Source organism: Bos indicus x Bos taurus, chromosome 6 (assembly GCF_003369695.1).
Source record: "Bos indicus x Bos taurus breed Angus x Brahman F1 hybrid chromosome 6, Bos_hybrid_MaternalHap_v2.0, whole genome shotgun sequence".
NCBI classification, from domain to species: domain Eukaryota; kingdom Metazoa; phylum Chordata; class Mammalia; order Artiodactyla; family Bovidae; genus Bos; species Bos indicus x Bos taurus.
Genome location: NC_040081.1, coordinates 115432386 through 115459523, shown reverse-complemented (window position 1 = coordinate 115459523; position 27138 = coordinate 115432386). Strand labels below are relative to the sequence as shown.

Here is a 27138-nt window from a genome sequence, read left to right as displayed (position 1 = left end):
ATGAGCCACACTGTGGGCCGAGCAGTAGCTTGAAGTCTGGGGACCAAGGGAAGGCCGTGCGTCCAGAGGCCAGGTGAGCGGAAGCACAGGGCAGGTCACACCACGCGCGGGACTTGGTGCTACGTCGGGGTGGGGAGCCACCGGCCCAGCCTGAGCGCGGAGCGCCACGCTCACTCTCAAGTTCCACGAGCCCGCTCCAGCCGCGCCGAGGGAGGGGCGTCGGGCAGGGGCACGGCTGTGGGCTGGGGACACCCAGGTGTGCAGAGGGCAGCTGACGGCCAATCAGCCCAGAAACATGTGGGCAGGGCTCTCCTTCCACACCTGGGAGGGTGGGCTCAGCTCAGTGTCGAACCCATCTGTCCCCACACTTCTGCACTCTGCCCAGGTGTGAGGGAAAGGGCCAGAGCTGACCTCTTATCAGTGGCTCCACAGGGACTTTTGACTGATGATTTGTAAAACGTCAGATGAGAGTGGGCCATCGGAGCAGACCTCGTGCGGATGGCTTCGTCTAAAGCGTGACTCAGGAGCGGCCCCTGGGCTGCCTCCGTGTGTGCGGTCAGCCCCTGAGCACCAGCTGCTCTTCCAGTCTGCGTCCACTGCCCGTCACACGCGGCCCCGGGTGTGATCAGGTGCGCCTTCCGTGAGGTGTGTTCCCCGCACGCCTGTTCACGGCACGCGTGCCCCCCAGGTTTCAATGATGACTTGTTTGTCTGTAGTTTAAATCCTTACGTAAACAGAATATTAATTTTGATATGTGATTAGAACATTTTTTTTTGTAGGCTTTACCACCAGCACCTGTTCAGAATCACACAAATAAACATCAGGTATTCAGTGCATCTCTTCAAGACCATATTTACCCGAGCTGCTTTGGGAGCACTCCAGAGTGGACTAGTTCTAAGTTTATAAGTCTTTGGGGATCAGAAGTGATGAATGATAAGAACTGGAACCCTGGCACTTACTTGCCAGATACAATTTCTGGTAAGGAACTCGTTAAACCTTCGTTGGAGTTTACAGAGACCTGAGCTGAGCCGATGCCACCTGTTGCCACAGCTCCCCAGCAGGTCCCAGGCCGCTCCTTCCCCTGGCTTCCGCTGAGGGCGGCAGGCCCCCACCCCGTCAGGCTGCTGGTCAAGTCCCGCTGCACCGACAGAGCCGTGCAGGCACTGGGCTTGGCAGCTGGGAGCCTGTGGCCTCAGACATTGGGTCTCCCTGCCCCCGGACTGCGGAGTGTCTGGGCTCCGGGGCGCGGTGGTCAGCTTTGGTTCCCTAGCAGTGGTGACCACCAGAGCTCGGCCCAGGCAGCGGGGTGCTGTGGCTTGAATGCTGTGACTTCCGTTCCTTCCTTTCCCCCTGCTCTGCCCCTACGTGGGCCCTGTCCCTGCTAACAAGCACCTCCCCGTGGCCACCTCAGCTGCTGAGGCTCCGGTGCCTTCCTGGCGGGACAGGGCGCAGATGAGGGCTGCCCGTCTGCCTCGTCTCTGTCGTCCATGTGAGGACGGCCCTGGGGGCCCCAGCCCAAGCCCTGCATGTGCTCGAACAGCAAGCTAGGCTTGATGTCTGGTCTGTGCTTGGAAAGGGTTTCTAGCTGTGTGACCTTGGGCAAGTTACTTAGCCTCTCTGGCCTCAGTTTCTTCATCTTTAGGTTAGACATTAGAGTGCTAAGCTCAGAAAGTGGTGTTAGACATTGAATAACTTTGGGAAAGCACCCAGCATAGGAATCGGCACATAGTAGGTGCTCAGTCAGTGTTTCTTAGATACAGACCAGCTGGCGAGCGTCGTCGCCGTGGACTGCTAATCCTGCAGCCCCCAGTGTTCGTAGTTCAGTCAGTAGCTGCTCTTTAGATTTGACCTAAGCCTGTGTCTTTTGGAAGCATTAATTTTCCCATTCTTCTCTGAAGGGAGTGACTTATTAGGGCCAACACTCTCCGAAGCAAGACCTGAAGCTCCTCCGCCTCCATCTGGCAGTGAAACGGCTGCAGTTTCCGATAATAAAGAGAAAAAGGGTGCTGCGAAAAAGAAGTGTTTGTATAATTTCCAAGACGCTTTCATGGAAGCAAACAAGGTTGTGATGGCCACGTCGTCAGCCACGTCCTCCGTGTCCTGCACGGCCACCACGGTGCAGTCCAGCAGCAGCCAGTTCCGCGTGTCGTCCAGGAGGCCGCCTTCCCTAGGTAAGGCCGCCCGCTGGCCGGGCCCTGCTTCCCTAGGGGGCCCCGGGCTTGGCTGTTGCCCAGCGCCTCAGTGACTGCCTCCTCCTCGGCGTGCCCAGAGGCATCAGTGTAAGTGACACCCACAGGTGCCCGGGCCCAGGGAGCGTGTCCTCTGGCCGTGACGAGAATGTTGCTGTCACGCTGACCCCTGGGGCTCTGCCACGCTGCGTGCCGCCTTGGCGCTCTCCGCACCGTGTGCTGTGAGAGGAAGAGGGCACTGCTTTCAGAACACGGAGAGAGGGATTTTCAGTCGCCTTGAAGCAGGAGCCTTGTGCGGAGCGAGCCGACGGGGTACCAGCCCGCCCGAGGTGTTGCCCCGCCGCTGTGCGGGCCCCTGGTGCGGAGGTGGTGTCGCCGCCGCCCTGATCTGAGCCCAGGGCAGAGCGGGCTTGAAGGCGACGTCAGAGGCACATGGGAGCAGGACCAGAGAGGCCTCGTGAGTCAGAGTTAGGGCTGTGTGGTCATCGAGAGGAGTAAAGGAGGGGATGGCAGCACCCAGCCAACGTCTCAGGTCCTTCGGGGTCCTCAGGAAAGGGAGCTGGGGGTCGGGGGCTCTTAGGGTCAAAGCTCACTGCTGCCTCGGATACACAACCCATGCGAGCAGAGGCTGCTCCGCGCGCAGCCAGAGACAGTGCCAGGGAGGCGTCCTCACGGGTTTCAGACGTGGGGTCTCTGTTTGGAGATGGCAGCAGTCCCACTGTCTGGGCGCCGTGCTCATGGGTTGGCTCCGCCGGCTCCTGCACGCAGACTGAGGTCGCCAGGCTGCCGGGAACTGGTGCCTTAGGTGCCCCTTGGGGTCAGTGGGAGGACCCTGCACCACCTTCACAGGACTCATGCCCCCAGCGTTTCTGAGTCCAGAATTGTGGACAGCTGGCCTCAGCTCAGGAGAGGTCAGAGTTGCGGAAGGAAGAAAGGAAGTTTAAAAGACCCTGGTCTGGGGGAGAAGCCGCCAGAGGCTGTGGGTGAGGCCTGGGTGGGCTGTGCCTGTGACGGTCCTCCCGGGGGCGCTGCATCCGCAGCCGGGCTGCCGTGCTGGCTTCCCTGCCGAGACACGTGTTCTCAGGAGCCCGGGCCACACGCCCAGGGCTGAGCAGCTGCCACCCCCACGTCAAGCCACGGGCAGGTGTGTGTGGGAGAAAGTAAACGTAGCAAAGCAGTGGTGAGTCTCAGATCCAGACGAAGGGCAAGTTTTCTATAGAGTGGAACATTTTCGGACCAAAAGTTGGTTTTCAAAAAAAAGCAGCTGGCAGTGAGAGAAAGGCCGCAGGCAGTGACTCCAGCATCTCTGTCGCAGGTGACGTCTTTCACGGCATCAACAAGGAAGACCACAGGCACGGGGTGCCGGCGGCCCCCAGGAGCAGCCCCACGGGCCTGGCCCCGCTGCCCGCCCTCGCCCCCGCCGCCCTCTCAGCAGCCTCCACGCCTCACCTGGCCAACATCGCAGCTGTGTCCTTCCCCAAAACAGCCGCCTCCCCTGGCTTTGTGGAGTCGCTCAAGAGCTTCTGTCCTGCTCCCGTGGCCCCCCCGCCCCCCACCACCGATGGCTCTGTCAGCGCGCCCCCCAGCGTCTGCAGGTGAGCCCCGCCTGGTGGGGAGGCTGGGGAAGTGCTCCCTGACCCCCCAGGACGTGAGGGCAGGCGCCTTGGGCGTTTGGTACATGAGGCTTCCCAGGTAGAACTGGTGGTAGAGAACCTGCCTGCCAGTGCAGCAGACCTGGGTTCCATCCCCGTGTCGGGAGGATCCCCAGGAGGAGGGCATGGCAACCCACTCCAGTATTCTGGCCTGGAGAAGCCCATGGACGGAGGAGCCTGGTGGGCTGCAGTCCATGGGGTTAGGGAGAGTCGGACACGACCAAGTGACTTGGCATGCACGCAGGAGCACAGAATAATACGAGATGCTCGATAGGTTTAATGAAAGACTGTTTTCGTTCCCTTTGAACTTGCCTCACACACCCCCCCTGCCGCCGCCCCCGACACACACACCTCCAGGAGGAAGCAGGGGTGAGGGGGAGGGACGCGTGTGGACCTGATGAGCCCCGCCAGGTGTGCCCCTCATGCCGCGCCGCCTGCGGGGGCCCCTGCGGGGCAGGCCGCTGGCTGACGGGCCCTGCGCGGTTTTGCAGCGACCCTGATTGCGAAGGGCATCGCTGCGAGAACGGCGTGTACGACCCGCAGCAGGATGATGGGGACGAGAGCGCAGACGAGGACAGCTGCTCTGAACACAGCTCCAGCACCTCCACCTCCACCAACCAGAAGGAGGGCAAGTACTGCGACTGCTGCTACTGCGAGTTCTTCGGGCACGGCGGGGTGAGTGCCCGCGCCCGCGCCGCCCAGGCGCCTCGGGAGCGCCGGGGCTGCAGGGGCCCCGCTGCGGCCAGCTCAGGGTTGCGCGACGGGCGTTTGCAAACTGCGCGTTCCAATGAGAATGGTAAAACACACAAACCACTCTGCGAGAATAATACACCAGGTTGAGTTCAGGGGATGGTTATGTGTGTGTGAAGCTTTATTTGCAGCACAGTTAGTAATAAAGTCAGGATCCTGTCTGAAATAGCAGTTCCACTTCCGGGTTGTACTTGTCCTACAGAAATAATGAAAGATACTTGCCCAGAGTTAGTTATGAGTATTTTATCTCTGTATTTTGCATTTGATTGTGGTGTTTAGAATGGCTGATGAAGTCAGACCTACTGCCGACCCAGGCGTGGGCACTGTTGAGTGTGCACACGTGGACGGCAGCCCCGCGGGGCTCTGTGTCACACATGTGCTGGGCTCGACGGCGCGGCCCGGTGAGACGTGCACACCGCGCTGTGTCCGGGGCGGCCTGTCCCTCAGGGGCAGGTGTCGGGCGTGCTGTCGGGGCGGGCAGTGGAGGAGCAGAGAGCGGGAGCCGTCTGTCGTCTTCTCCGGATGCACTTGGGTTTAGTAGTTGGTGAGAAACCTTTTCACCACTGGAAAGGAACCCTGCGAGCGGATGTGGAAAGAGAGTATAAACCCATTTATTGCCGTGAAAAGATAGTTAAGCTCCGTTACATCACAAGCACATCAGCTGGTATGGATAATGGTTTCTTTTTAGTTTGGAAATAACCGTTGGGTGCATAGTTGCACATCCTCCGCCAGGTTTTCCCTGAACCTATGGAGCTCGACAGGTCAATGCCAGGATACTGCCTTTGGGTAATTGGTGATGAAAGGCTTCTCTTTTTCTTGCCATTTGTTTCTTTTATTTGTTTTTCCTGACATACATGGGGTACTTGAGTAATAAGAAAAAATTCTTTTTTAACACTGTGGTCTGAAATCTGTCATATTTACAGTCATTAAAACTTGAGTTTAGTCATGTTTTCATTTGTCTTAGCCTCCAGCCGCACCCACAAGTAGAAATTACGCGGAAATGAGGGAAAAGCTCCGTTTACGGCTGACCAAGAGGAAGGAAGAGCAGCCTAAGAAAGCGGACCAGCTCTCAGAACGGGAGAGTGTGGTCGACCATCGCAGGGTGGAGGACTTGCTGCAGTTCATAAACAGCTCGGAGACCAAGCCCGTGAGCAGTACGCGGGCCGCCAAGCGCGCTCGGCACAAGCAGAGGAAGGTAAACGGCGGGGCAGGCCTGGGGCCACGCGGGCCCCCACGTTGCTCCCGGAGCCCCGGGGGCCTCCACCAGCCTGAACGGGAACCCCGCGTGCCCCCCGAGCCATGGTCTCACCAGCCCCAGGTCCTTGTGCGACAGCGGGCCCGCCCCTCTGTCTGTTGACGGCACGTCTTGCCCAGGAAAGTTGAGACAGGAGCCCTTGGTTGTTGAGGGCAAGGGGGCACTGTGGGCTGGTGGAGATGGCGCATAAGGGGTCGTCTTTGCTCTGCGCTGGCACACCAGCGCCGTGTTTGAAGGGAGTGGCCCTTCCTGTAGTTGCCCCGCCTGCCCACTTCTCTCGAGGGCCTTCCCGGTGCCCGGCTCCCCGAGCCCCTCAGCAGGTGGATGGGCTGTGCTCGTGGGGGGCTCGTCAGGCTGCAGACTCTGACCGTGGGCTGAGTTGCTTTGGGAGGAGCTGATGCCCCTGTGAGGGATGAGGAGACCTGCCCACCCCGGGTTGGGCCACTTGTGTGGTGTTTGCTTCCATTTTCGCTCGCAGCGACTCGGAGGCGGTCGTGATTGCACGGTGTGGGTTTGCTGCTGGCGGCGTACCTCCCAGTCCTGAGACAGGCCTGGGTTGACCCCAGGTCTGATGAGGGCCTTGGAGGGACGGGCCTGCTCCTGCCGCAAACCTGGTGTGGGAGGCGTGTCCTCTGCCCTGCGGCACTGCGGTGTCAGGGTCCCAGGGATCCACTTTCTGCTGGGTTCCCTGAAGCCTCCACTCAGGCAGGTGCTGTCTGGGCTGGCCCCGCCCCCGTCCTCTGTCCCTGCCGGCAGCCTGACTCCAGATGCGGCTGCAGGCCCTCCAGGCTCGGTGCAGGCTGCCCCCCGCGCCCACTCACCTGTGCGCTGTCCACCCAGCTCCTTGGTTTTCAGGATGACCGGGGTCGGGCACGCTGTGGCTGCCTCATTGCGGGGGCATGCGGTGCCCGTGGGGCCACTTGGGGGCGCTGTCGGTGCCGCCTCCAGAACGCCGCCTCCCTGACAGAGGGAGCAAGGGTTTTGAATGATCTTTACTTGAGATTTTTTGAAAATCTGTCATTGAATTTTCAGCCTAATTTTATATTTAAGTTTTGTAGAAAGACGGGTTGTCTGTTATAAATATTGCCTTCTGAGATACTGTGAGGCATGCTGAAGTTTGGAAGAACCTTTGCATTTTCCCAGCACAGGCCTCCCTGGAGCCCGTGATGGAGGAGCTGTTCTCTGTTCTCTTACTGGGCGTTCGTTTGCTAGACAGCAGGGATCTTTTTCACTTATGCTCACTTATGCTTGGAATGTGTGTCACTAATAACACAGAGTCTTCACCTGAGATGAAAATTAATTTCCTGCCAGTTGGACGGCAGAGATAAGCATTGTCTGTCGCGTCATGTTGAATATTTTAGAAAGTCATTTGCTCTATCACACTAGTGAACACAGGTTGGAAATGTTACCTGCTAGGGTGGGAAAAAGAATTTCTAGTTCCTTAGCACACATTTTCTTGTGTGTCCTTGTGACCCGCACAGGTGTGTCAGCAGGGGCTTCGCTGGATGGGCTTGGCAGCACCTGCGAGGCGCCCTGTCAGTCCTGTGCTGGCAGCTGCATCCTCTGCCCGCTCCTGGATGCCGAGCCCATGGGGGCAGGGGCGCACAGCCGCTCTCACCTTGGCCTCTGCTCCCCGACCCCCGACCCCCCGGCAGCTCAGCCTGTGGGGGCTTGTTCCCCGTCCCTCCTGCGTGATGTGGGTGTGTTCTGAGTTTTGGGCCTGTTACAGGCCCTTTCAGAGTTCATCGTCTTATGTGGTTCACCTTCTCAGGCCCCCGGTTTCTCTGTGTCTCACGCTGCCTTCCCTTCCATCGCAGCTGGAGGAGAAGGCGCGCCTGGAGGCGGAGGCGCGGGCCCGGGGTCACCTGCATCTGCGCGAGGAGCAGCGGCGGCGGGCCGACGACGAGCGGCTGACGGAGGAGCTGCAGCGGCTGCAGGAGCTCCAGACCCTGCGGGCCGTGAAGAAGAAGAAAAAGGAGCGGCTCGGGAAGGACTGCCCCAAGTTGGACATGCTCGCCAGCAGCTTCCAGGCAGCCGCAGAGTCGGCGCCTGGCGCCGAGACCATCCACAACGGCTCTCTGGAGCCAACCGAAGACCCCGAGACCTCATCCCCCTGCCCTTCCAGACATGCAGACCACGCGGGCCCGGGGCCGGGGGCCGACCCCTCCAGACACGCGGACCCCACCGAGCCTGTGGACGCCAGGGAGGCCAAGCGGCTCCTGCCCAAGGGGATCAGCGGGGAGCAGCCGGAGCCGCTGTCCTTCCTGCTGGACATGGTGCATCACCACAAAGGGGGCGCCGGCCCCCAGAAGCCGCGGCCGGGCAGCAAGGCCGCCGGCGAGCCCGCCAGGAAGCCCGGGGAGTCCCCCCGGGCCCCAGAGGGCCCAGCCAGGCCCCGGCCACAGGCTGAGCCCAAGGCCAGAGTGCTGGAGCTGCCGCCCCTGGTGGGCCACCGGAGGGAGGAGACGAAGGCTAACAGCAACAACAGCAACAGGAAGCAGCTGAACCACGTCCGCGAAGAGAAGCCGGGCCCAGGCCCCGCGGAGCCCCCCGTGCCCAGCGAGCCCCTGCAGAGCGGCAAGCCGGCGACCGCTGAGTCCCCGCAGCCCAAGGGCCGGGGCAGGAAGAGCAAGAAGAAGAAGGGGGAGCGTGCCAGCAGCTCCATCGGTGAGTGCGGGGTCCCCCACCATCGCCCCCAGCCGTGCAGCCCATGGGCACGTGCTGGCTTCTGCCTCGGGGCCGCTCTGCCAGCACAGGGCCACGTGGGCACCGTTGCCACGTCTGGTTGTCGTGAGGTAGCCTCCCAGCCCCCCAGCTGCGGGAAGAGCGCGAGGACCCCACGCACCCCCAGGTCAGCGGTCACACCGGCTCCGTCCTCCTGGCCTCCCGACTGTGTTTCTGCACCAGGGGAGGGTTGTTTTGCCGTTTTCCCTTTATACGTCCCTGTGTGTGTTTCCTTCAGTGAGGGCCCTCGTTTCTGGACCACGGGACAGTGGTTAGAGGCAGGGCACCGACGCCGCACAGGCCATCCTCTGCCTCGGAGACCAGAGCCTCATTCCTGTTGCTCTGTTTGTCCCGTAGCATCCTTTAAGGGAAAGCTCGTTTCTCCTGGTGTGGGGCCCTCCCGGGGGCCCCTGTCAGTTCCTCTCTTTCTCAAACCTCGCCTTTGTAAGGAGTGCGGCCCATCCATGTTCAGAATGAATTCCTTTTTAGAGTCATTTCAGTTGGGTACCGTTCCCTCACAGCGAGGCTCAGGGTGTGCATTGTTGGCAGCAGCGCTGTGTCTGCGGGCGCAGCACAGTCAGAAGGGCACCGTGCCCGCCTGGCGGTGACCCTGGTCCTCCCTGGGGACCACGCCTCCCCGCCTTTGCTCAGGCCCAGTGTGTTGGGGGCACACGAGCCCCGTGTGGGGCATCAGGCACTGGCCCGCTAGTTTGAACGTCCATGGCCAGCAGCCCTCGCTCGCCCAGACAGGTCGTTCAGGTGCTGTTTGTTTCTTTCTTTCTTCTGCATTTCTTACGCGGCGTGCTGCAGGAAGGGCCGTTCTTCTCCCCTGGGTGTTTTCTGCCTTTTCTTCCGTGTTTTTGTGGCGACTGTCGCAGGAGTCCTCACCTGGTGCTGTCGGTGGCACCCCTTTCCTAGCAGTCTTTCGATGCCCCAGATTCAGTCTGGGGGCCCCTGGAGGAGGACCCCCTGCGCCCCGTCGCGCTGTGTGCTCCCATATGCCCTGCTCAGACATCCGGCTCGGCGTTCCTCTCTCTTCCAGCTCTGAGACCCACCCAGGGGGCTGCTGGCGTGTTGCTGGCAGGACTGAGGAGGGCACATGTCCGCCACGCAGAGCCCTCTGTGTTGCGCTTACTGCGGCCGCTGCGGCCGCCCGCGCCGGCGCTGCACCCCCTGCAGCCCCTTCCGTTTGCACAGGGTGTTTCCCTGCTCTGGGCCTGGGGGTCCGTGCGAGGTGGGCTCGGAGCTGCCTGCACGTGCAGTGGGCCCCAGATGGTGTGCTGCCTTTGAGGAGTGCTGGCTCGGGCGCCGTCCAGGCAGGGCGTGGGCTCATGCCCGCCCTCCCGAGAGCGTCCTGTCATCGGGTCCCGGACGTGGCCCATCTGTTAGGGGTTCTCGTGTGCCTTTTCTCTGACTGCAGCGAGGTCCTGTTTTTAAGGGCTCTTTCTACATCTTTTCGTGCATTTTCTGCTCATCTTTTTCTCATCTTTCAGCTGGGTTGTGGTCTTTTCCTCCCTTGTTTAAGAGTTCTGTGTGATGGGGGTGTTCGTCTGGGGCCACGCTGCCTGCTGCAGGCGCTTCGCAGGGTTCTCGTGGACGCTGGCTCTGGCTGTGTGTGCCTGCTCTAGCCTTGTGCAGGTTTCCCTGGTCACCTCAGTGGTCAGCTCACTGCTCTCTCGTGGTCTTGGGACTTCGAACATTTACTCGGTGTGACTGTTCGCACTAGCACTGAGGTGGCAGAGGAGTGCCCCGTGTTTTTCTAGTAACGCGATGGTTTCACTTTTTTCGATAGTCTCCCAGATAGGTTTATTTGGAGTTTATTCTCGTGTGTCGTGTGATGCATGAATCCAGTTTCGCCCTCACCTGGATGCACCAACAGCAGCTCCTGGAGAGCTGCTCTGCGGGGCCGGGCGCTGCCACGGGCCTCTCTGGGCTTCCGCCTCTTCCCCCTGCTTGTCCGCGCGCCCTGGGCACGCTGGGTGAGCTGCTGCAACTGCTTCTCTCTCCTCAGAGTCTTTTCAGTGTTTTCTTGGCTGTTCTTTCGGGTTTGTATTCCCATAGGAACTTTGGTGTAAATGTGCCTAACTCCCTTGGAAAAAACCCTCGCTTGTATCTTTATCGGTACTGCGTTAAATTTATAAATTAATTTAGGGAGAATTGATTTAATGATGACATTTGTCCTTACCAAGAACACGGGGAGTTTTTCCATGTGTTCAAATCCACTTATCTCTTTTTGGAATGTTTTAAGTTTTCTGTAATAGGTTTTTCACGTTTCTTATTGAGCTTATTTCTAAGTATTTAATCTTCCTTGCTTTTAATTTGAATGAGCTGTCCTCTGCCATCTTATGTTCTAACTTTGGACCATCCGGTGCGGTAGCCAGGCATGTGTCACCCCTGAGCACTGGGATGCTCCACGTGCAAGCTGAGGGGATTGTGAGCGTGAACTTAAACACCATTAAAACCCAACATGAAAAAGCGTAAGATGCCCCTATGTAATTGTCACATTGATTACCTACTGAAGTGAGCGTTTGCGTACGTTTAGTTAAATACGTATTACTGCAGCGAATTTTACTCGTTTCTTTATCCTTTTTTTAACGTGGCCCCGGGAGACTCGCGCTGTGTCTGTGGCCCGCGCTCCTCCGCCTGGTCTTTGGGTTCATGTATGAAAACCGCTGCCTTCTGCTCCTTAGCTTTCCGCCTTCCACCCTCGTGAGTTCCCTCAGTCTTGTTGGTTCTCTCAGGTTTTCTGTCGTCCGTTTGCAAATAGAGAAAACTTTACTTCTGCTTTTCCAGTTCTTATGCCTCATTTTCTCTTACGTAATCGCATCATTCATGAACTTAAGGGAGACATCTGGTGTCTCTATGTTAAGATTTTGGCTTTAAGGTTCATATAGTTCATCGCGTTAAGAAAATACCCAGTAATTCCTACTGTAAAAAAATATTTTATCAAGAGTGAGCTGATTTTTGTCAGAGGTTTTCTAGCATCTGTATAGATTAAACATTTTTCTTCTTAGACCTGTTGCACTTCATAATGATTAGGAAGGTTTTTTTTCATTGTCAGTATTCTTGAGAAATTCACCCTCCACTGGGACTGCTCAGGCTTTAGTGGTTTGAGAGGAACCTCGCGTGCAGCCCCCTGGGCTTGGTGCCTTTTTTGTGGGGTAGTTTCCTGATAACATTCTCTCTGCCCTCTGTGGTAATTGGTTTGTTAAGGTATTTCTGTCTTTTATGAGGTTAATTTTTGTAAACTGTGTTTCTGTGCTAAATTATCAGTTCGGCTACTTTTCCAGCCTCCTTCCGCAGACGCCTGCAGAGCACGTGCCTTTTGCTCTGTCTTGTTTGCTGTTAGCTGTGCTGGGTCTGTGCTGCGGCACCGGGCTTGCCCCGAGGCATGCGGGATCTTAGTTCCCCGACCAGGGTTTGAACCTGCGTCCCCTGCATTGGAAGGTGGATTCTTTACCAGTGGACCACCATGGATGTCCCCAAAGTACATTCTTTTTGACAAATTTATTTTAATGGTGGTTTTCTTCTCGTCATTTCCTATATTGTATGTTTGTGCTTCCTTTCTCCGTACTGTGTTTGACTCTAAAATAGTTTATCCATATAATGTTTCTTTAAAGGCTCTTGATTTGGTAATTAGGTCTGTTTTATTCTTTCCTCTGCTGCCTTAGTTTCCATCTTTATCTTTTTTTCCTGTGCTCTTTTTTGTTTCACTTCATTGTTCTTTACAACTTTTCCACTTGGAATTGAGTTCATTTCTTTTCATTCTTTCAATGTTATTGATCAAAGTAACACTTTGAATTTTTCTCTGAAAAATTTTTCTCTGAACTTTCCCTTTAAGTATATCTCATAATATCAGATAATGTTTCCACTTGGTTTCTTTTTTAGAAATTCAGGAATTTCCATGTGGTTTTCCCCCCTTTCACCGGGTAGTTTAATAGGTGGCTTTTAGATTTCCAGATGGGAGAGCCTCTCTTATATTAATAATTTCTAGGTTTTGGACTCTGTGATTCGAGAGTATTGTTTATATTTCTGCTTTTAATTACTGGTAATTTTAAATTACTGGTATTATCTTTGTGACTAGTTTTTGTGATTGCTCTGTGTGCATTTGAGATAAAAGTATATTTTCTCTGTTTTCATGGTACAAAACTATATCTAAATACATGTTTATATCCATGATATATTTTGAATTATGTTCGAGTCTTCCATGCCTTTCTTGGCTTTTGCCCTCTTAATCCGTATTCTGTTATTATCGAGGTTTTCTTTCCCTGTGTTCTGTTTTACAAAGGCGGTTTCTGTGTTACTCGGTGCGGCTTTATTATTAAAGCTCTCCTTTTCGTCGTGCTCCTTGCTCTTGGCCTGACTTCCCCCTTTGTCCCTCTGCTTCTGTTTGCCTGGCGGGCACCTCTGTCATGCTCCCTTCGTTTCTGGCCTTCCTGAGTCGCTTGGTTTTAGGTCATTCCCTTACATACAGCTTCGACGCCTGAGTCCTACTGTGTGAGCCGTATTGACAGTCTTATGTGCCGCGGGTGAGGTGAGCCCCTTTCCGTGTGCTGCTAGGACAGCCCTGACACGACTGTGTGATTATTAGACCTGTTCCCTGTGTGTGTCCTCTCTCTGGGTGCCGTGTTCGCTTCGCTGCTTCTTCCCCTAAATGTCGCTGTTTCAGAACACCTGGGGCGCTGTGCCTGTGCCCCGCCCCGCAGGCCCCGCCCCGCAGGCCCCGCCCCGCAGGCCCCGCCCCGCAGGCCCCGCCCCGCAGGCCCCGCCCCGCAGGCCCCGCCCGCAGGCCCCGCCCCGCAGGCCCCGCCCCGCAGGCCCCGCCCCGCAGGCCCCGCCCCGCAGGCCCCGCCCCGCCCCTGGTGGGCCGTGGCCCTGCTTCCTGCCGGGGGCAGCCGCACACCGAGCGCCTTCGCTCCGCTCCCCACTTTGCCGTCCCTTCTCGCCCCACTCTTCAGCTGCGCTGTATCTGCTTTGTCGTCAGAGCATGTGGTGCTCGTAGGTCTGCACGTGAGTGAGCACGCAGGCACCCGCCTCCTGTCGAGATTGTGGGCGCGTGTCCTCCCATCAGGGCCGGGGCGAGTCCTCCAAGCTCCAGAGAAGCGTGCGGTTTCCATGGTCTGCACGTGAGCAGCCAGCCAGGCCTGGACTGTCTTAAGTCAACTTTCTCTCCACTCTGGTTAATACAGTTTATTTGTGCAAAAAATGTATGTCCGATAGTGAACCTGGCTATAGTTTCATCCTACTTTTTCCTTACACCACGATTTTTGACCCTGGTTGTCAGATCTGATCAGAAGAGTATCAGAAATCACTTTATAGAGGCAGCGTCCCCGGCAGATGCGCCTCTTGCTGTGTTTCTTTTCTGTGGTTGAAGCTGCTCTTCTTCTGGAACTATCATATTTGTGGAACAGCTTGCGATTGGGCTTTCCAAGTTGTCATTTTCTTGACTCCTGTAAACCCTCCTGGCTCAGTACATCTCTCCTCGTGTGCAGTGTCCCTGAGCAGGGGGGCCCCCCCGGCGGTGCTGGCGGGAGGTGTGTGCCGGAGGCCTGGAGAGCGAGCGGTCTCTGCATGGGAGGAGCAAGCCTGTGTGGATGGGAGGATGGGGTGGGGGGATGCAGCACAAAGCAGCAGCAAGGATGGGGCACAGGCATCCCTGGCTATTGACGAGGAGCGTGCCCAGCCTGCTGACCAGGGGCGTGAGCATGAGGAGCGGAAGTGGAGGGGTTCGCCTGTGGCCGAGTGGGATGGCTGCACGGAGGAGGTAGCTCTGTGCACGTGCGGCCCAGCAGAGGTCGGGGTGGGGTGTTGCTGTTGGTGTCCAGCTGTGGGTGAAGCCAGCGGGACAGGGCTTCAGGGAAGGACTGGGCAGTGAGGTCTGTGTGGGGGGTTGTTGTCCTGCTGGTCCTGGGGGCGGCGTTGCTGTGGCGGGTGGGTGTGACGGCCCCTGCCTGCCGCTGGGACTCTTCAGAACTGTGGGCAGCAGGTGTGCAGCTAGGCCACGGCTCCACTACTGTAACTGTTACAAGGTGTACTCTGTTACCCTCCTGTGCAAATGCCCAGTGAGAGGAAGAAAGAGAGTCTTTATGGAAGATTCCCAAAGTTGTCCCATGCTAACGTGGGGACAGGGTGGAGAGCAGCCTTTCACAGAGCGGCAGCGGTGGTCTGCACGCTCCTTGGATGGAGCCTGCTGGTGCGCAGGGCACCACGCACCCCCCGCCCCAGCCCCCCCAGTGTGTAAGTGTGCGCGGATCACGCCTCTGGCACCTGAGCTCAGGCAGGAAGCGCACCGCATCCTGCAGGCCCCGGATGGGGGGCAAAGCAGAGGAGAGAGTTAAGGACCCCAGCGGTGCCGAGGCTGCCTGCTGTAACCTGTCTCCAAGGAGGGCTCCTCACCTGCAGACTGAAAGACAGCCTTGCTGTTTGGTTGGGACAGCGTAAGGCTGATGATAAAGTCTCTGGAGGGTCGTCAAATGAGCCGAAGGCCCGGGAGGGCCGGGTTCCTCCAGAGGCTGGATCCAGGGCCCAGACGTGCCTTGCGTCTCCTGGCAGCCCTGCCCCTGCCCCTCCAGCGGGGACCCGGAACCAGGAGTGTGGCCTCTCGAGGGCTCTCCCCAGGCCACAGCCCCTGCGCCGCCTCTGCGGGGCCTTCACTCCACACGAGTCAGCTCATCCCACGGTCGGGTGTTGCCAGCCACCCGAGTGGTGTCCGCCCACCGCTGGCCCTTTGCAAAATCTTATCCTGGAAAAGGTTGTTAGTTTTTGAAGTAGTTGAAGTAAAACCAAGTGCTTTGTTCCGTTCTGGTAAGATGGCCTGCTATTTAGTTGACTTACCTCTTTCATTTTGCAGATGATGTCTTTCTGCCTAAAGATATCGACCTAGACAGTGTGGACATGGATGAGACAGAGAGGGAAGTGGAGTATTTCAAAAGGTAAGTGTTAGGCCTGGTGTCTGAGGCAACAGGGGCTCCGTGGCACCATGCATGCCCCGCCCAGAGCACTGCCGTCAGTCAGGGGCAGAGGTCGTGTCAGCGGCCCGCAGCCTGGCCACCGTGCCGTGTCACACCCGCGCACGAGCACTAGCCTCCGCGCCCTCGCGGTCACCGCCCCATTCCCCGTGTGTGTGGAGCACGCGCACGCGCCTCCGCGCCCTCGCGGTCACCGCCCCCTTCCCCGTGTGTGTGGAGGTGGGTTTACGGCGTCACAGTGCATCTCACAGCGGTCCTCGCCCGCAGCGTCCCCAGGGCCCGCGCCTCTGTCCTCACAGGCCTTCCCACTGACCTCTATCTGTGCCGGTGTTGGGACAGGGATAGGGATGCTCTTAAGGTGAAAAGTAACATTTTGGATAATATATTCCATTTTTCTGGTATGCACATGTTTAATAATGTTTGTCATAATTTCAGTAATATTTTGTCTATTTGAGCTATGGCAAGAAATTTTTTTCTTTAAAGTGCTTTGTTCTTTATTTAGCAGTACTTTAATTATTTTTTTCAGAAAACACACACATACACTCAAAAAAGAAGCAGTTTCCAATGTCATTAATTCATATTTGAGATATGAAATTCTAAGTGTTTCTGAAAACTATGTTTATTGTATAATGTGCGTGCGTGTGTTTTAACTCGTAGGAGATGATAAAGCATTTGCTAAAGTTAAGCATTTCACAGTAAAAACTCAACTAGGATAGAAGGGCACATCCTTAACATGATATAGGGTATCCATAAAATACAGTGAGTGTTATACTTAATGGTGAAACATTAAAAGCTGTTCTTTGAGATTAATAATGTTAATAAGGATGCCTCTTATCACAACTTTTATTTCTAAAGACATAAAAAGAAACAAAGGGATAAGGATTCAGATGAAGACGTGGAATTGTCATTCTCAGATGATAAGAACGTGTTTGTACAAAGTCCAAAGGAAGGTACAGCTAAATTATTGAATTCCTCCACAGTTTGCCCTGAAGCTGGGTTCTGGAGGGCAGGGAATGGAATAATAGGGCATTTCTTGGATGTTGGTGACACTTCGGAGGAAAGTTTCCCCTAGGTGGACCTGCAGGGTTCATGCAGCTTATACTCACAGATGACTTACTATAACAAAGATTGTCAAGCACCCAGGACTTAGGACAAACAATAAAAATCTAGAAGTGAAAAACAGAATTGGTAAAATCAAGGTCTCAATAGACAGGTGATGGATTCGACCTGCTGAAGAGGGAGTGAGTGAGCTGGAAGGCACGCTGGAACGCACTGAGAGGCAAGGAAACCAGCAAACGTGGCGAAGGGCCCGGAGACGAGGGGCTCAGTCTAATGCACGCCTGACCGAAGCCCCTCCAAGAGGAGATGGAGAGGCCACGGAAAAGCAGGATTTAAAGAGACGACGAGTTGCAGAACTAATGAGAAATACGAATCTACAGAATCAGAAACACAGCATATACCAATAGGATAAACAAACAGAAATCCACTCCTCCACGTGGCATTTGAAATCAGACCATGGAGCGCTACTTAGTGTTCAGAAAAGATCGTCTATAATTATGAATCCCACAAACTTCTTCTTTCCCGTAATAAAGAAAAGCTGCAGGAGCATGCTGCAAAGAGACCTGTTTAAAAGGAAACTGTAAAATTATACTTTAAAAAAAAGAAATTGGGAATTCCTTGGCAGTCCAGTAGTTAGAACTCTGCTTGCACTGCAGGGGGCATAGCTCCATGCCGTCAGGGAACTAAGATCTTGCGAGCCATACAGCATGGCACCAAAAAAAAGGAAATTGAGCTCAGGAGATTAGTCTGATATACACAGGAAGGGATGAAAAAACTTCCTGGTAAATCTTGGTAAACGTCTAATTGACATTATACTTGAAGGAGCCCCAGTACTGAGCATCAGCAACTTGTCTGCTCAGTGTGATGTGATCAGAGCTGAGTATCCTCAACCCCTTTTTTATTGTTAGGGTAGTTACCATTCAGACTGAACCTGAATGGGCTGGACACAATTCTAACAGCAAACGTTAAAATAATACAAATAAAATGTATAAACTGGTAATCAGTAGGAGGAATTAAAAATCAAAACTCGAAAAACAAGTGCAGAGAAAGTACAATAGACAGATTTTTAAAAGATGATAGAAGTCCAGTTGTCTCAATAGCCATTATAGGCAGTAAGCAGAAAGAATATAGTTTGTCAGACTGTGTTAAATTTTTTTAATGTATATACACATAAATATGTATATATGCTATATACAAGAAAATAACCTGAACTGTAATGGAGAGGGACAGGGCTCCCCTGGGGGCTCGGTGGTGGAGAACCTGCCTGCCAGCGCGGGAGACACGTGCTCGCTGCAGTCTGGGGAGGTCCCCCCACAGCTGCCTGAGCCCGGGCTCCCCGACAGGAGACGCTGCCACGAGGAGCAGCACCGCTCACTGCAGCCAGAGAACAGCCACGAAGCGCCGGCGTGGCCAAAAGTAAGTCAAACCGTTTCCTTAGAAGAGCGAGGCGGAAATACAGATAAAGACAGCTGTTCCAGATGTGTTATTCTCAGATGGAATGTATTTTAACAGAAGGGATAATTGATGTTTGCTGCCTAATGATAAAATGTTCCATTTGTTAGGAAGAAATAGGAATTTTAAACCTATGTATTTAATAAAACAACTTCAAGTTACAAAAAGCAATTTGGGCTTTACAGAGAATTAGACACAATAAATGGGCAAAATAAAGGACAGAAACAGTAGGGACTTCACAGAAGCAGAAGATACTAAGAAGAGGAGCGAGAACACACAGGAGAGCTGTACAAAAAAGATCTTCACGACCCAGATACCATGATGGTGTGATCACACACCTGGAGCCAGACATCCTGGAATGTGAAGTCAAGTGGGCCTTAGGAAGCATCACTATGAACAAAGCTAGTGGAGGTGATGGAATTCAAGCTGAGCTATTTCAAGTCCTAAAAGATGATGCTCTGAAAGTGCTGCACTCAATATGCCAGCCAATTTGGGAAACTCAGCAGTGGCCACAGGACTGGAAAAGGTCAGTTTTCATTCCAATCCCAAAGAAAGGCAATGCCAAAGAATGCTCAAACTACTGCACAATTGCACTCATCTCACACGCTAGTAAAGTAATGCTCAAAATTCTCCAAGCCAGGCTTCAATAGGACGTGAACAGTGAACTTCCAGATGTTCAAGCTGGATTTAGAAAAGGCAGAGGAACCAGAGATCAAATTGCCAACATCTGTTGGATCATCGAGAAAGCAAGAAAGTTCCAGAAAAACATCTACCTCTGCTTTATTGACTATGCCAAAGCCTTTGACTGTGTGGATCACAACAACTGTGGAAAAGTCTGAAAGAGATGCGAATCCCAGACCACCTGACCTGCCTCCTGAGAAGTCTGTATGCAGGTTGTGAAGCAGCACTTAGAACTGGACACGGAACAACAGACTGGTTCCAGATAGGAAAGGAATCTGTCAAGGCTGCTGTATCTTGTCACCCTGCTCATTTAACTTGTATGCAGAGTACATCATGAGAAATGCTGGACTGGATGAAGCACAGGCTAGAATCAGGATTGCCGGGGGGAAATGTCAGTAACCTCAGATACGCAGATAACACCACACTTACGGCAGAAAGCGAAGAACTAAAGAGCCTCTTGATGAAAGTGAAAGAGAGTGAAAAAATTGGCTTAAAACTCAACATTCAGAAAACTAAGATCATGGCATCACTTCATGGCAAATAGATGGAAAAACAGTGGAAACAGTGAGAAACTATTTTGGGGGGTCCAAAATCACTGCAGATGGTGACTGCAGCCATGAAATTAAAAGGCACTTGCTCCTTGGAAGAAAAGTTATGAGCAACCTAGACAGCATATTAAAAAGCAGAGACATTACTTTGCTGACAAATGTCCATCTAGTCAAACCTATGGTTTTTCCAGTGGTCATGTATGGATGTGAGAGTTGGACTATAATGAAAGCTGAGCACTGAAGCATTGATGCTTTTGAACTGTGGTGTTGGAGAAGACTCTTGAGAGTCCCTTGGACTGCAAGGAGATCCAACCAGTCCATCCTAAAGGAAATCAGTCCTGAATATTCATTGGAAAGACTGATGCTGAAGCTGAAGCTCCAATACTTAGGCCACCTGATGAGCTGACTCATTTGAAAAGACCCTGGGAAAGATTGAGGGCGGGAGGAGAAGGGGACGACAGAGGATGACATGGCTGGATGGCATCACCGACTCGATGGACGTGAGTTTGAGTGAACTCTGGGAGTTGGTGATGGACAGGGAGGCCTGGCGTGCTGCAGTCCGTGGGGTCACAAAAAGTCAGACGCGATGGAATATGAACCAGCCGTAAAAATGATGGAATAATGCATCTGCAGCGACATGGGCGGACCTGGAGGTCATCACAGTAAACGACGTAAGTAAGAGAAAGGCGAGTGTCACGCGGCATCCGTCGTGTAGAGTCTAAAGTACGACTCAAGTGCACCGATCTGTGAGACAGGAAGAGAGTCACGGGCCTAGAGACAAACCGGTGTCGCCGTGGGGGAGGAAGGTGGGGAGGGTGGCGTGGGGGTTCCGGATCAGGAGATGCAGACTCGTCCGCGGAGAAAGGGTGAGCAGGCTCCTCCATGCAGAATTGGTGAACAACAAGGTCCTCCCGCAGAGCACAGGGAGCTGTATGCAGTGTCCTGTCATCAACCGTATGGAAAAGAAGATGGAAAGGTACACAGGCGTGACTGAGTCACTTCAGTGCACAGCAGAGTAACAAACACCGTGAATCAGCTGTACTTCAGGAAAACTAAAGGAAAGGTTCGCTCTTGAGAGCACTTCCACTGAAGCCTTAAATGCTGGAGTTGGGTAGTAAAACCTGAAAATCAGTGAGTTACGGATTTCATTTGAGAAATTAGAAAAGCCACAATAGAGTAAAGGTGGAACAAAGAGATAATTTACGTAAGAGAAATAATGAAACAGGAACCAGGGAGCGGCACGGCCAAGATCTGATTCTTTGACATTAAACAACGGGGTCGTAGGCCCCGACCCCCAGGGAGTCCCCCACTTCACGTTAGGAAAGAAATGCAACGTGGGTACCAAAACCTGCTAAAACCAATACCAGAGAAAATGCGCAATTGCAGATTTGTTTCTCTCGTGAATGTTAGACGTGAAAATCATCAAGAAAATACATTTCAAGTAACAACAGTATGTTTTTAAAAAGCGGCATGTGACCAAACTGGCTTATTCCGGGATTGAATTACTATTAGGAAGTGTTTTTTGCTACATTCATATATGAAAGAAGAGGCACGCAGTCATTTCAGTGGGTTCAGACAATACCTTTGCTAAGATCTTAGCACCCATTTATAATTAAGAAAAGAAAAAACAGTAAGCAGTGGAAGAAAGTATCTGTAGCCTGGAAAAAGGGATCCACCAGCGGAGAGAGAGACATAGGCGGAGCGTCTCCCAAAGTGGGAGGCGTGCGGAGCACGTGTGGTGCGGAGCCTGTCGTCAGCGAGGCTGCTCAGCCCTGCACACGGGTCCCGAGGGACAGAGGGACAGGAGTGGAGACCAGGGGCCCAAGACCTGCAGGGAGGAAGCAGGCTTTCACTTACAGCGAGCTGATCGTCTGGGAAGTTCAGGGCACGCAGCACAGTGTAGCAAGAGCCGGCTGTAGGATAAGTGCACCCAAGTTAGTTATTTTTCTCTCCACATTGGTAATACAGAAACAGAGTTTGAATAAAGACAGCAGTCATCACAGCGCCAAAGTCTGTGCCGTGTCCACGAATCGGGAGCCGTGGGGGCCACAGAGGGGCGTGGAAGACCCAGGTCTCAGAGGCTCCATGTGCGCACTTGCAGGAGGGTTGGCATCTTAAGTCGTTGGGCTTCCCCAAGGTCACCTGTAGATTTAAAGCCCAGGAAGGGTTCTGTGGAATTCAACGCAGTGTTACTGGAGCATGTGGGGACGGACCTGCGATACAGCCCGGGGAGGACTGACACAGCAGGAGAAAGGGACGGAGCTGAGCCATGTGCACCGTGAACACTGCTTACACGCTGCACGTCAGACAAGGCCCAGCGCGCGAGAGCGCACACGGTGATGCCACTCACAGGGACTTGGAATCAGGCAGACTGAAGTACAGCGTTCAGTGCCTGCTGCTCAGCCCAGCAGCTCCTCTCCAGGGGTCTCCCCAAAAGCTCCCGGGAGAAGAGAGTGGATGCTCGCACCGAGACTTGTTCCTTGACGTCCTGCAAGTCTTACTTATAGCCCCAACCTGCCAGTGACCCCGAGGTCCACACAGACGAGCAGATAGACAGGCGACGTTCCCTCCACCCAGGGGCTGCTGCGGGCCACGTGGGTGCTCCGCGGAGGCCAGACCCAGGGTGGGCGCCGAGGCCCCACTGGAGTGAGGTCCAGGGAATGGGGGCGGCGTGGGGAGACAGACGGCAGGTGGCTGGCCTGGGGCCGGGGCGGCCAGGAGACTTGGGGCGCCGTGGATGTGCCCTGCGTCCTGCGCGATGGGATCATTTCCCAGACACTGCCTGCACTTTGTTGTAGGTCAGTTATACCTCGGCGAAGTCTGTTTTTAGAAATGAAGTGTCTTGTTCAGGGATGTATACACAGGTGTTAGGACTGTAAAGAAAGGCACAGGGGTGATCAGCGTAAAAAGCCAGGTCAGTGATTCCTTCCGAGGTGAGGAGGGCAGGGCCTGAGGTGGGCTCGGGGCGGGAGCATCTGGTGCTGGCAGGGGCCCTGGCCTGGCTGCTAACCCATGGTATTCACTCTGTATTTATTCTTTATATCATGTGCCGGGCTTAGTTGCTCAGTTGTGTCCGACTCTGTGTGACCCCATGGACTGTAGCCCGCCAGGCTCCTCTCTCTGTCCATGGGATTCTCCAGGCCAGAACACTGGAGTAGCCATTTCCTTCTCCAGGGGATCTTCCCAACTCAGAGATTGAACTCAGGTCACCCGCATTGCAGGCAGATTCTTCACTATCTGAGTCACCAGGGAAGCCCTTCTTAGACACACCAACCATAAAATAAAAGATTGATAAGTTAAGCTACACTAAAATCAACAACTTGCTTTTTAATAGAAAAAGTGAGAAAACAGTATTGCAGCGAGCATGTCACAGGATTCACGTCAAGATGTGTAAGCGTTGCAGCATGTTACGGAAAGACAGACAGACCTCTTGACAGGTGGGCAGACGAAGCAGTCGATGTCCCAGAAAGCTTGTGACGGATTCCCCGTGGAGGCCTCAGCCAGCTGGTGCTGGGAGTGGCCGGGGCCCCGCCGCAGGCAAGAAGCGGAGCATCAGGTGCCCCCCAGGAAAAAAGAGCTTGGCGGATCCACTGAGCTTGTGATGGCCAATCCTGTGCCCCTGGGATCCCGTGCCCAGCCCCGCCATGTCCGCGCCGGGAGTGCCCTCCAGGGTCCTGTCCGCTTGGTGTGGTACAGCCTCGCGGCAGGACCGCACGCCTACGGTGGCGAAGGACGCAGCCGAGTGGAGAGGTGGCGTGCGCCTCTGCGTGTGCGGGTCAGCCCCAGCCCCTGCGGATGCCTGCGAGGTCCTGACCCTGCAGAGAACCATGAGGGCCTGTGGTGACCAGGCCAGGCTGGCTGCGTCCGGGGCTGAGCCCCGCGCCCGGGGTTGGCCGTGCGGGGTGCCCAGGCTTTTACGTGACAGTCAGCCGCACGTGGGTGTCGCACACACGAGGGCTTGTCTGCGTGGCAGCGTGGAATACACCTGAGGGCAGTGTTGTCGGGGAAGGAGGTGGCCCCGCTGCTGCCGGCGCCCCTGAACCTTGCTCAGGTTCAGGCCCGGAGCCGCTGAGCGCCCTGGCTGCGTGCGAAGGAGGCGGCAGAGGTGGAAGCTTCCGGAAGCTCTAAAAGTCAGCCTCACTGGACTTGGGGTTTGGGTGCTGGGAGATGGTGCACCCCTTCGCCGGGGGGGCAGGCAGCCGGAGGCATCCCCTCCCTGGACAAGAGTCCTCTGGGCCACGGCTCCAAAATCAACCCTGGATGAGGTGGGAACGCTGCTCCTGCTGGACGAGGGACAGCTATACCATTTTCTGGTTTAATTCAAATTCCTGCTACATGAGGGAGGGAAGGGTGAGGATTTCAGAAATGATGCAAAAGCTTTTGAAAGAAAACATCCTTTCCCTCATTGAGTGCAGAACTTGGCAGTCACTGCCGGGGAACCAGCTGCAGAGCAGACAGGCCTGGAGGCACCGGCCTGGGGGCCTGGGGCATTGGGCTGCACTGAGCTGCCCTGAGGGTGGCGGGGGGCAGTGTTGTGTGTCCCGGTGGTGCAGTCGTGTTTCACGTCACACCCTTGTGACTCGTGGGTGAGGGAGGGCAGGGTGCCGGCCGTGGCAGAGCGGGGCCAGGCCCTTTCCCTGTGGATTGAGAGGAAAAGACACAGAACCGCAGGGGTGTCCGGGGCGCTGGCCCGTGTCCCGAGGGGCACTGTCCTCCCCAGCGGCCGTGGCGTCAGGTTCCCGCTGAGAGCTGGGGTAGGGGGGTTGCTGGGGTCTCAGCTCTGGCCAGGCTGTGCCGCCCCCCCTACCCCCCACCCCATGACTGTGCGGCCTCTTGTTTTCCAGGTTCTGTTTGGATTCTGCCAGGCAGACCCGACAGAGACTGTCCATCAACTGGTCCAACTTCAGCTTGAAAAAAGCCACCTTTGCTGCCCACTGAACGAGGATGCTGGAGAGGGCGGCGCGGCGGCCGGCCCGGCCCCTCGACGAGAGCCTGCTGCTCGGCCGCGCTGTGAGCTCGTGTGCGTGTTGTCTGTGCGTGAGCCGGACGAGCCGTCCCCGCGCGGCCGGCCCTCTGCGTCTCGCCCCTTCCCGCCACCTGCCCCCGGGGGGCTCCGCCCAGCTCCGCCCGCGTCCACCGATGGCCCGGGCGGGCGGGCCCGCCGTCCTCCACAGTCCACTGTCCAGAGTGTCCACGTCGCGCGTCCGTGTCTGACCCCCGACTTGTAGCCAGCTTGTGTAAGACCCCGCAGAACGAGACCGTTCCGAGCAAACACCCACCAGTACTCACACCATGAAGTCTGTAGAGTGTACAACTGTATTAACACGGAGCCTGCCTGGCTACTTTTTTAACATATTGTTAAGTAATATTAAAATCATGTCTTTCTTTTTGAAAGATGGAATACATTAGTACAGCAGGAGACCTGGTCTGCTTGCTTTGTGCCGGGGTCGGGGGTCAGGGGTGAGTGGGCGTCGCCCGCGCGTCTCAGCCCTGGTATCCTCCCTGCCCTCCATCCCGCGGGGCCCGGGGCTTCCACGCACCGCCGGCCTGGCCGGGCACTCCAGGCCGTGGGGGTCGCTGGAGGAGGGCGGGGGCGCTGCAGGGCCTGGGGGCGGGGCTCTGGCCGCGACGCGGAAGCTGGAAACGTCTCCTGGGGCGCCTGTGAGCAGCGCTGGCCCCGGCTCCCCGCACCCCCTGCAACACTAGCTCCCGCTGCTCGCGGCCCCCGGGTGACACGGCTTCCACGCGCGTCCCTGAGGGAGGGGACGCGGTGAGAACACGCCTCTGAAAACAGCTCGGTCTGGCTCTTCGCTGGCGAGGTGGGGGCCCGGCCCCGGCGGCGTCTGACGATCCCCGGGGCGTCCAGGGAGCAGCCCGAGAGGAGGCGGGCGGCTCAGAGCGCGGGCACGGGGCCGCCGTGGTCACCACGGGAGGCCTCTCTCACGGGCTGTGCGGACGGGACCGCGGTCTGAGCCCCAGACCAGGCCCGGGGGCAGGGAGGAGCTCACGTGGCTCTGCTGCTGGGGCGGCCCTGACCGGGGTCCAGGGTCCAGGAGGGGCCAGCGGTTGCGGGGAGAGGCGAGGGCAGCAGGCAGGGGCGGTTTGGTCACGCGGCGGGCAGGTCTTTCCTGGACGTCGGATGGTCGGACAAAGGGAGAGACTGAGGTGGGGGCTGTGAGCACAGAGGGGGGTCCTCAGGGAGGCGCAGACCCCGCTGCATCCCTGGACCCCAGCAGGGCGGGGCGCCTCCCCTCCCGGCTGAGCTCAGACCGGCTGTGCCCCCCGTTCCCTGGGTGCCCCCCACCTTCCACACCTGCTCCGCCCAGTGGGCCTGCCCCATCTGAGCCTTCAGACCCCTGGAAGCCGGCTGACCCACAGGACCACCCCTGGCGTTCCTGGTCCTCAAGGGGGCGTCTGGGGAACAAGAAAGAGGGTGGATTCAGGCCCCGGGAGGCGGAGAGGCCGGGGAGAGGCCGGGTCCTCTCCGTCACTGCACTTGGAGCTGGGGCCACGGGGCCCAGGCCTGCGGAGGGAGCCTCACGCGTGCCCAGCGAGGTCACTGCTCAGCCTGGACCCAGCCTCGGAGGGCCTCGTGCTGGTTAGAGGTGAGTGAGCTGTAGATGAAGTAAACTGATGGCGGCTGGAAGAGAAACAGCAAACGGGGCTTTTATTGAAACCTGCCGCCTACACACTCATCCCATTAAGGAACCGAAATGTGGTGCTTGTCAATGTCATTAACGCATTCTTTCTTTAAAGAGAAGAACATCGCACATTTCATACTGTTTTACTGTCTTCAACACGAAACCTCTAAGTCATCGCAGAGACGACAGGATGGCAGTGCCTTCCTGCTTCATCTTCACGATCAGGCAGTCGCTGTTCCTTTGGGATCCACCATCCAGTGTTAGGGGAGACAGCGGTGTGGGGCAGGAGAAGATTCGGAACAGCCTGAGCTCTGAAGGACTCGCTCCCCAAACGGGACGCCTGGCAGAGGCAGGCGGGCGGGCGGGCACCGTGTGGTGTCGGCCACGGGCTGAGCGTGGCTGTGACTCCCGACGATGGGCAGGAAGAGTGGCCGCAGAGCTGTGCTCCTGCCGTCAGCAGTTGTGAAACCAGGGCAAGGTTTTACGCACTGCTCCTGGATGTTGGAACAATGTTTCCTGAGGGAAGGGCCCCTACTTCCTGCCTGGAGGCAGCTGCACACCTGGATCTACCGATCTGTGCACGAGCGGCATAAATTCCATAAGCCCAGGGGGGCATTTCCACCACCCAGGGCACAGAGACCAGGGAACACGCGGGCACTGGCGTGGAGTCCTCCGTGGGGTCTGAGCTCAGCAGTGGGGTTCTGCTAACCCCTGGGTGGAATCTAAGGCCGAACACAAGCCTCAGAGGAGCAAACCAGTCCTAAGTATTCACTTCGCTGCCTGCCGGAACAATGCCCGACAGACTTAAACAAAACTGTCCTGCATGACAAGGTACAGTTCAAAGTGTTAGGATCCAGGCCGTGCCAAGAAGGAAACTGTAAGCCATAAGCAGCCGCTGCTGCTGCTAAGTCACTTCAATCGTGTCCAACTCTGTGTGACCCCACAGATGGCAGCCCACCAGGCTCCCCCGTCCCTGGGATTCTCCAGGCAGGAGCACTGGAGTGGGGCGCCATTGCCTTCTCCAGCCATAAGCAGAAGAAACGTCAAAAAAGCACCAGAAACGGAGCCAAAGACAGTGAATCTGCCGACAAGAACCTTAGCAGTCATGTTGAGATCTCACGACTGTGCTCAAGCACATAGGAAAACGTAAACGAGATGAAGAACTGGAAGCTATAAAAAAAGACCCAAATCCACAGGGAGAAAAACTGTGTCCAAAATG

General features: G+C 55.9%; 1 protein-coding gene across 2 annotated transcripts in view; it reads left to right on the top strand.

Moving 5' to 3' along the window:
• FAM193A (family with sequence similarity 193 member A) overlaps nucleotides 1-24697 on the top strand; it is a 148961-nt gene extending 124264 nt beyond the window's left edge. Inside the window, exons 14-21 of one of the 2 annotated variants that reach the window (XM_027545325.1) lie at nucleotides 780-978; nucleotides 1899-2171; nucleotides 3505-3784; nucleotides 4333-4516; nucleotides 5556-5786; nucleotides 7664-8513; nucleotides 15421-15502; nucleotides 24123-24697. In XM_027545325.1, coding sequence (XP_027401126.1) covers nucleotides 780-978; nucleotides 1899-2171; nucleotides 3505-3784; nucleotides 4333-4516; nucleotides 5556-5786; nucleotides 7664-8513; nucleotides 15421-15502; nucleotides 24123-24216 — 2193 coding nt within the window. In that variant the 3' untranslated portion in view covers nucleotides 24217-24697. The remainder of the gene's footprint in view (nucleotides 1-779; nucleotides 979-1898; nucleotides 2172-3504; nucleotides 3785-4332; nucleotides 4517-5555; nucleotides 5787-7663; nucleotides 8514-15420; nucleotides 15503-24122) is intronic. The other variant, XM_027545326.1, reaches the window with a different exon arrangement.
• Nucleotides 24698-27138: the final 2441 nt, after the last annotated feature.